Raw genomic sequence first — 10,552 nt, 5'->3', positions numbered from 1 at the left:
TAAAAAACGTTGAAAATTTCATTGCGTTTCGTTAATAAATAAAGATTTTATTACATATTTATTCATATTTCAGAAATATTGCACTTTTTCATACTAAAAAATTTTTATAAATTTTCTTAATGTGACTGACTCAGAACCAATGACTAATGAATAAAATGACTTGAATAAAATATTAAGAAAATTTATACAATTTTTTTTAGTATGAAAAAGTGCAATATTTTTGAAGGACTGAGTTTTTAAGTGGCATATTTTTGAATCTAATTGAGATATTGACTTGAATTTTTTTTTGTAACACCAAAAATTAACTTAACTAAACAAAAAAATATAGCTCGGAAAAAATGTGGATCAAATTGTTTCTAATATTTGCAATCCTATTAAAATTTTGATATAAATTTTAGTTTTAAAAACTCAATAAATATGTAATATGTAATAAAATCTTTATTTATTAACGAAACTCAATGAAATTTTCAACGTTTTTTAAGTTTGTCATTCTAAATAAACCTAGAGCACTTTCCTAGCCGAGCGCTTTCCTTGGCTACGGTCACGTCAAATTTTATCCCGATCGGACCAGCCGTTTAGAAATGCTAGATTTATTTCCAAAAAATTTCGATTCTGCCCCACTGTGCAACGGTTGAATAAATTCTGTTGTGATTAATTCCATTATGAATTAATTCAACATTGAGTGAATTATTTTTAAATAAAAACTTTGAATTAAGTAAAATAATTAGATTTTCGGAATGATTTTATGGAATGAATTGCGAATTATGATTTTAGTGAATTAAGCTAAAATTTAATTAATTAATTTGAAGCTCTGATACCAGCTGATAGTAGATATGTGAACAAATGTGATAAAAATTTAAGAAATAGTATAATCGATTAATTTTCAAAATCGATTTCCATCACATATCTGATTCCATTTTAACGCTCATTAGAATAAATGTTGTATATTAACTATCAAGAGCGCGAGATCATGTTGATCCATCTATTGTTGTAACAGATCCACAATTGACGAGAGTTATTTCGTGGGGAATATTATTGGTTGTTGAGTGTAGAAAATACGCTCTGGAGCGAATATTAAAATCATTTTCGAAACCTGGAGATCCAATTTTAATTTATTATGAATTCATTAAAATTAAAATTCATCAAAAATACTGAACAAAGAATAACAAGAAGGGAAGCCTCTCAATTTTTCTACAACAACAACTTCTCTCTCTTCTCACATACAACCCAATAAGCATTTTAGCTGGAATTCAAGTGTAAAACAAGTTGAATTCCAGTCATACATTCAAACTTCAAGGGTTGAAATACAGTTGTATTACACTTGATTTCAATAGCATTCTCCAGTGAAAAGGAAACTTGAATTCAAGTCGAACATTACAGTTGTTCCAGAATGACCCTGAATGTATTTCATAGTCTGACTTTTTGTATATTGCAGTTAGCAATTCATAATGAATGTCATTTGTCAATTTATTTGTGCCGCCTTTTGCATTCTTCTTTCGCTCATATTCTATGTTTCGTATGTCATAAGTAAGAACATCAGATTTAAATTGAATTGAACCTTGCCAAAGACGGTTGCAAAACTGCGGTAAGCTGTTTGTCTCTATAACATAATATTAAATTAACTTTAACCTTTTTTTTAGAAATAAACATAAATACTTTTATAAAGCATTTTGTTCAACGCAAAACCCGTCTTTTATTTACGAGTTCAACATTTTTATTTCGCAGTTTTTTGTATATTTGTGTGTACAAAATAACTGCACTTGCTTGTCGCCGTGGTGTTTGTATTTCAAGCCAGAACAATTGGAATATTTAATAAAATTCAAAGATGTTACAACACTCTCCACTGCGCCGGAGCCCTCGTTTGAAAGGTGATAGCGTAACATCTGAACCTTCTGATGGTACACAGCCAGTGTCATCCGCAGCCAGCGGCACACAAACAACTACACAAGCAAGAGATGCCGTTAAAATTAAAAACGTGACTTCAACACCACCCGTCCAGATGCAGCCAGCATCTACCGATGATAGTAAAACTGCTACATCTGCCAATGCCAAAGGTGCTCAACAGACACAGTCCGTGTCAAAACCACCAGCAAGCCATTCCAAAGTCAGCACACCAGTTCAGACGCTACCGAAGACATCATCTACCAGCGTGCTAGAAATGCAAAAACACATTGCCATGTTACAGCGTCAACTTTCGGATGCTCAGGTGAAGCTTTCTGACAGTAATCGCCAGTGCCAAGAACTACAGTCAGCTATCCAAAGAAAAGACCAGGTAAGTGACCATAACCTCAAACATGTTAGTGCTTCGCAATCAACAATTTCCGCCATTGACCAACCGCCACCAACAACATTCGCATTGCATTATATAAGTCAACCAACGAATACATCGACAACTTACACAGCCGCCATGTCTTGTATGCAAACTGCTTCGATGTCCAGCAGCATCGCTGCACTGCCGACGCAAGCAGCACAGACATCAAACGATTCGTTGGTTCTGCCGTCATTTTGTGATACAAACACAAACATGCCTTCGATGCAAACAGCGCCTACTATTACAAACAGAACCAATACGCCGACGCAAGCTGCACCTGCATTTAATCACATGTATGTGTCGCCCGCCACAAACAATCCGATACCGCCATTTTGGGAATTAAGTCAACAGCCCTCTACTGCAAACACAATCCCGAATTCAACCATCATGCCAAGGAAAACTCAAGATTTGCCAGACTTTTGCGGCGATCCAGAAGACTGGCCCTTATTCTACACAGCGTTCACTCAGTCGACTGCAGCGTATGGTTATACGAATTTAGAAAATAATCAACGTCTACAAAAATGCCTAAAGGGAAATGCGCGAGAAGTAATTAAATCTTTGTTGATTCATCCTGACAACGTTGATGCCGTCATAGAGCAACTTAAATTTCGGTTCGGCCGCCCTGAGCAGCTCATCCATAGTCAGCTACGTCAAGTAAGGGATTTGCCGCAAGTTTCAGAAAATAATTTAGTAAAGCTGGTTCCGTTTTCCACTAAAGTTAAAAATTTAGCAGTTTTTTTACAATCAGTGAATGGTCAACAGCATATAGCTAATCCGACTTTATTGGAAGAGTTGATAGCGAAACTGCCCATGAGCAAAAAATTGGATTGGGCCAGAACAGCTGCAAGTATTCAACCATACCCTACTATTATTGATTTTAGTAACTGGCTTAGTGATGTGGCCAACTTAATATGCAGTGTTCAGGAAGTTGACCAAAAAGATCAGAAACGCCGAGTCTTACTACATACCACCACGGCAAACCAACCAAAATGTCCTATATGTCAAAATCCTCATAAAATTTATGATTGTGATCGTTTTTTAAATATGAATACACAGGATCGATGGAAGGAAGTAAAAAGGATTCGAGCGTGTTTTTCATGTTTGAACGTTGGTCATACCACCCGAGAATGCCGCCGTAAGAAAACATGCTCGAATAATGGATGTCAACGCAAGCATAACAAACTACTTCATGAGAACACACCTTGTGATCCATCTTCTACATTGCCATGCCCTACCAACCAACCTCAAGAAAATGTCCTCAGCTGTTCTGCTAAAAGTAACAACAAATTGTTATTTAGAGTTTTACCTGTAACATTGTATGGTAAAAATTGTCATATGGATATATATGCCCTGTTTGATGATGGCTCATCCATTACAATGCTAGACAGAGAAGTGGCAGATAAAATTGGCGTCCATGGAAAAAATTGCCCTCTAAATATCCAATGGTTCGGTGGAAGATCAGCCTGTGAACCAGCTATATCGTTCAACGTTAAGATAAGTGGGAGCAATAGGAAGAGTTGCCACCTACTTAAAGATGTGTATGCTGTTTCTAATTTAAACTTGCCCATGCAAAGCCTAACGCACGAAGAAATTGAAAAGGTATTTAAAGGTTCACCTCATTTACCGGTTAAACCCTACACCAACGTAGTGCCAAAATTATTAATCGGTTTAGATCATGCATTTTTAGGGTTGCCATCTATCACCAATAACAACAACATGACAGGTCCATTTGCCTGTAACACTGAATTGGGCTGGGTGGTGTTTGGTCCTTGTCATAGACTATCACCTATACAACAATCGTGCCTTTTTGTAAATGTCAAAAGAGACGTCGACCTTCATCAAATAGTGACCGATTATTTTAACGTTGAAAATATGGGTGTAAGGGCAGCTCCTATTGTGGAATCTGATGAAGATGTCAGAGCCAAGCGGATTTTGAATGAGTCTACAAGAAAAGTTGGTGATCGATTCCAGACAGGTTTATTATGGAAATATGATGAAGTGAGCTTTCCAAACAGTTATTCTATGGCACTTAAGCGCTTAGAAGGTATAGAAAAGAAAATGAAGCGTGATCCAGTCTTCTCCAAAGCGTACAAAGAAGTCATGCAAGGATATATTGATAAAGGATACGTACGTAAGCTATCTTCAGATGACATCAAAGTGACCAGTTTCAGAAAATGGTATTTGCCACATTTTGGGGTAACCAATCCCAATAAACCGAACAAATTGAGGTTAGTTTTCGATGCCGCCGCCAGTGTACAGGACATTTCTTTGAATTCACAATTGCTGAAAGGACCCCAAGATATTGCGTCTTTGCCGTCTACGCTTTATAATTTTCGCCGCGGTCAAATTGCTGTTGGTGCCGATATTCGCGAAATGTTTCACCAAATTTTAGTGCAGCCATGTGATAGAATCTCACAAAGATTTCTTTGGAGGGATGGAAATACAGCAAATCCACCGTATGAATACGAAATGGTAGTTATGACTTTCGGAGCCGCCTGTTCACCATCCTCGGCATTATATGTCATGAAAACCAATGCACGAGATCATCGCGCTTTCCATCCTCGAGCCATTGAAGCTATATGCGATCACCATTACATGGATGATTTCGTTGACAGCTTTGACAGTGTAGAAGAAGCTGTAAGTATTTCAAAACAAGTGAGAGAAATTCACAAAAATGGTGGATTCGAACTAAGGGGCTTTATCTCAAATTCCGACGAGGTCATTACAACCCTGGATGGTAGTTTAATATCAAAACAAATTCCTGCCAATGATGGTACAGAAAGGGTACTGGGTTTGTTTTGGGAGCCTTCTAGTGACAATTTCATGTTTAATTTAAAATTTCATCGAGTTGACAAACTTGTCATGTCTGGCCAACGTAGCCCAACTAAAAGAGAAGTTTTAAGCATTATAATGTCAACATTCGATCCTCTTGGTTACTTGAGTCATTTTACAGTGGGTGGGAAGCTACTATTACGACAAATTTGGAAGAGTAATTGTCTTTGGGACGAACCAATACCCAATGCTTTAAATAGTTCCTGGAAACGTTGGAGGAGTCAAATGAACAATATTGCCAATTTTAGAGTTCGCCGTTTTTATTTTTCGTTTGGGAAGCCAACATCTCTACAACTTCATATTTTCGTAGACGCCAGTGAAGAAGCATTTGCTGCAATTGCCTATTGGAGATATATTGGTGATGGTGACATTTGCACTAGTTTTATAATTTCAAAAACAAAATGTAGTCCTTTGAAGAGAGTTACTATACCCCGGCTAGAATTGCAGGCAGCAGTTCTCGGTACACGTTTGAAGCAGAACATTTTAAGTGAGCACAGCCTTGTTCCAGACAAATGTGTATTATGGAGTGACTCTAAAACTGTGCTAAAATGGATTGCTAGTAATCACAGAAGATATAAACCATATGTCGCACACCGTGTAGCAGAAATTCTTGCTTCTACAGATGTTGAAAATTGGAGATGGGTATCAACAAAAGACAATGTAGCAGATGAAGCCACGAGATCATCAAACAATGTGGATTTTTCCTCTTCTTCTCGTTGGTTAAATGGACCAGCCTTCCTGAAATTGCCTGAAGAAGACTGGACAAAAGGCGAGATTGAAATTTCAAAAGAAGTAGATGAAGAAGAAATTTCCCAAAAGATGTCATTAATAATTATAAATGATAATATGGTTGATTTTAATAGATTTTCATCTCTTTGTCGTCTAAAAAGAAGTTTCGCATGGGTACTAAGATTTATAAATCATTGCCGAAAAGAGTATAACGTTTTACAAAAACATGGTCTCACCTCCCGTGAAGTAGAATATTCTGAAAAATTACTATGCCAGCTAGTCCAAAGGGAAGCCTTTCCAGATGAACTTAAATTGATTAAAAATAAACTATCTATACCAAAAACCTGTCATTTGTATAACCTGATGCCGTATGTTGATGATGATGGACTGTTAAGGGTGTATGGAAGAATAGATGCTGCTAGTTACTTGCCCTACAGTTCAAGGCGGCCAATAATTCTTCCCAAAATTCATAATTTTACAAAACTTGTTGTCATGCATTATCATTGTCAGATGATGCATCAAAATCATGAAGCGACGATTTGTGAAGTACGCAAAAAATTTTGGATACCTCAATTAAGAAGCTTACTAAAAACGATCGTATCTAATTGTCAACAATGCAAGATTAAAAATGCCAACCCTCAAGCTCCAATTATGGGACCACTTCCATTTGATCGCCTGGAGCCAAATATTGAGCCTTTCAAATATACTGGACTAGACTACTTTGGTCCTATAAATGTGTCAATTGGAAGAAGGACAGAAAAGAGGTGGGTGGCGCTCTTTACGTGCCTCACGCTTCGGGCAATTCATTTAGAATTAGCCTACGATTTGTCAACGGACTCGTGCATAATTGTCATAAGGAACTTTATAAATCGTAGGGGAATACCCGCCAGAATCCGTTCTGATAACGGCAAAAACTTTATTGGTGCCAACGAAGAGGCCAGACGATTTAGTGAAGTTTTCGATGCTAAGAGAATCCAAAACGAAATGTCAATGAAAGGCATCGAATGGATTTTCAACTGTCCTGTTAATCCATCTGAAGGTGGTATTTGGGAAAGGATGGTACAGTGCGTGAAGAAGGTATTACGACATACATTGAAGCAGATTTCTCCCAAAGAACATGTATTACACTCATTACTAATTGAGGCTGAAAACGTCGTTAATTCGCGGCCATTAACACATTTGCCTATTAGCCCACATGAAGAGGAGCCGCTTACCCCTAACCACTTTTTAATTGGCAGTGGAAATGTTGCCAATACACCATCTGTTGAATCACCTGATATAAAACCCTTCACTCTTAAAAAACAATGGCGAGTTTCAAGGTGTTTGAGGGATAGATTCTGGAAGAAGTGGGTTAATGAGTATTTGCCAACGCTGACTAGGAGAGTGAAATGGTGTGAACGTACTGTTCCAATCAAAGTAGGAGACTTGGTGTTCATCTGCGATCCGAATGTTCCAAGAAGTCAATGGCGGAAAGGTTTGGTCACATGTGTTTATGCTGGTCCCGATGGTGTGGCACGAAGAGTCGATGTGAAGACTTCCACCGGTAAGTTGCAGCGCGCTGTGTCCAAGCTAGCCGTTCTGGACGTAGAAAGTGGTGAAGCTGATAGCTCCACGGGGGCGGGAGTGTTCCAGAATGACCCTGAATGTATTTCATAGTCTGACTTTTTGTATATTGCAGTTAGCAATTCATAATGAATGTCATTTGTCAATTTATTTGTGCCGCCTTTTGCATTCTTCTTTCGCTCATATTCTATGTTTCGTATGTCATAAGTAAGAACATCAGATTTAAATTGAATTGAACCTTGCCAAAGACGGTTGCAAAACTGCGGTAAGCTGTTTGTCTCTATAACATAATATTAAATTAACTTTAACCTTTTTTTTAGAAATAAACATAAATACTTTTATAAAGCATTTTGTTCAACGCAAAACCCGTCTTTTATTTACGAGTTCAACAACAGTGTTAATACAGTTGAATTCCAGCCTTGAATTACAATGAAATTCAAGTAGGAATTAAAATTGAATTCAAGCTCTGAAATACAGTTTAATTAAATCATTAATTAATATATAATTCATGTCGAAATAGTAATTGAATTCAAGCTTTAATCTGTTATTATTTTGATTACTTTTATTTTTTAAGATATATTAAAAAGTTTTAAGTTATAACAAACAAAAGGTCAGTTAATAATGAATGTCAAATAACTAAATAATAAATAAATTTGATCTTAATTTAGGATAGGAGCAAATATATTGAAAAAATTAATTTTAACTTCGTAGATTCGTTCTTGAAAGCTTGTTTATTAATATTTATCCAGGAATCTGTTCATTTTTGACTATTTGTGAGCACTAGATGAATATATTGCATTCTGTGTGATGACGAAACAATTTGTTATTAATTTGATATTGCTATTACCATTTTACTCACTGTTTTATTTTGACGGAAGACTTGCTTATTGTTTGTGCTGCTGTGCAGTTTTTTGTACATTGATTTTAAATATTTAATTTTTTTTTTTTACAAAATAGATTAATATTTATTATTTGTTTGACAAAAAACAAAAATGTGTTCAAACATTTTATAGCTTGAAAAGTTCTTGAAAAAGGGCCTGAAATTCAAGTTGAATTCCAATTAAATTTCCAATACTTGAATTTCTATTTATTGGGTGCTTATTTGGAAGTAGTATGTGAATTCAACACACTTGAGAGAGAGATTTGACTTCAAAACTTTTTCTTGAAAATTGCAATAAAATTGCAATTCTAACACACTTTTTCACAGACACGTAATATTCTTTTATTTTTTTCCACACATATAAACCATTAAAATAACCGAAACATGTATATTTTGCACAAACTAAAAATATTTTTTTTTAATTATTTTGACTTTTAATTTTTGGATGTTGAAATTAAAACTGAAAAAACACACTTGTCAAATTTGGTATTGAAAATTAATAAAAAATTCAAATAGATTTAATTTTTGCAGAAATTATGGAATAAAAAGCATAAAAATCTAATTATATAATCTTTCCTGGTCAAATATACATTCAATAATTTGAGAATAGTTTGAATTTTTTAAATTTAATTGTAATACAATTTTGTTATAATTTTTAAGGTCGCTTTTTTACAACTCTGTGTGTTTGAGGAGTGTGGTGAAAGTGGTTTGAAAACTAATACATATAAACAAAATGTTACATGCATAGAGTTAGGTTTTTTATGACAATCGACTTAGGTTTTTTTTGACAGCGTTTCACTTCTTGTTATTATTTTTTGATACTGAATGAGTTCAAGAATGTTTAATTCATGATTGGATCATTTTAATTCAATTAATTTTTTTTTAATGAAATTAATACATTCAGGAACTTTTAATTCATTATAAATTCATTAAAATTTTAGTTCAATTCATATTTTTGACGAGCTCTGGTATTTATATACGAATCATCGCAATGTGTTTTACTGTTCTATTGCAATAATCTATAGATTCAAATATGTTGACTCAACATTGTTGAGTAGGAATTTCTAAGTTCCAGAGGTTTTAATTCTGGTGTAGTGAATATCGACCCCATGATTTGTAAAACTATGTTTTCTCTGGATATCATGACAAATTGAAATTGTCAGTATTTATTGAGCCATAAAGTTCATGGAAATTATCAGATTTGTAATGATGGTTGATTTCAAAAAGTGTGATGAATTTCAATTGAATTCAGTAACAGATGAGAGAGAAATAGCAAAGCACTTAAAATAATTTTTAGTCATGCAATGTTATACAATTTAATTAAAAAGTAACAGAATTAGAATTTAAATAAGTAACAGTACACCACCATAGAGGAGAGGTATTATATAAAGTATACCGATCGACTCAGAATAAATTTCTGAGTAATATGTCCATCCGTCTTACTAGCTGTCCATTGTGCGCTAAGTAGAGGTAGCAATTTTGAAGATATTTTGATAAGATTCGTCGCAACGGCGAAGCATTTTGAAGGTGGTCTATTATTTCAAATAGCCCTCATTATTTCACACCATTTAAATGTCCTCCCGAAATGTGACTTTATTGGTAATAAACATCTGATTAATATACATACATAGGTATTTCGCTACTAAAAAGTTTTATATAAAAATAAAGCATATTAAAACATTTTGTATGGAGCGTTCCATACCACCCATGTAAGGTCCACGTCCAAAACTCACTAAAACGAGCACAAATCTATAAAAAATTTTGATATTCAATCATGCCACCTAATTGTTTGGCAATCGGTCCATTATTTATCATAGCTTCCATATAAGATCCATTTCTGAAAATCACTATAATGAGCATAAATCTGGTCATATATCATGAATTCCATCATTTGGACCACTTTAATTTTTTCTAATTTCGAAAATCTCGCGATTTAAAGTTTTTGAAAAAATTAAAAAAATTGAGGTATTGTGCATTTGAAAGATAATTAATTCTCTTTGGATATGGTGGGTAGGGTCAATTATGTTACAATCCTTACAAAAATTGGTAGAAAGATTTAGGTTCATATAAAAATTGTTTATGGCCAATTTCATCACGATATTAATTGTCTTGGAGACTAGGGACAAATGTTGCTAGATATTCGCCACTCGCGAAATCATATTTTCAATACCAAACAAACTGTGTAAGAGAGTATTTGGAAAATTTTAGCCAGCTAGCTTCTTATCGTGTTTTCAACA

General features: G+C 34.7%; 1 protein-coding gene across 1 annotated transcript; it reads left to right on the top strand.

Moving 5' to 3' along the window:
• The first annotated feature begins 1,825 nt into the window (after positions 1–1,825).
• Positions 1,826–7,528, top strand: LOC135955477 (uncharacterized). The gene has a single exon (XM_065505826.1). The coding sequence runs from the start codon at positions 1,826–1,828 to the stop codon at positions 7,526–7,528; it is 5,703 nt and encodes a 1,900-aa protein (XP_065361898.1).
• The last annotated feature ends 3,024 nt before the right edge of the window (positions 7,529–10,552 follow it).

The sequence above is a fragment of the Calliphora vicina genome, chromosome 3 (genome assembly GCF_958450345.1).
Source record: "Calliphora vicina chromosome 3, idCalVici1.1, whole genome shotgun sequence".
Taxonomy (NCBI): domain Eukaryota; kingdom Metazoa; phylum Arthropoda; class Insecta; order Diptera; family Calliphoridae; genus Calliphora; species Calliphora vicina.
This window is presented reverse-complemented; position numbering and strand designations above follow the sequence as displayed.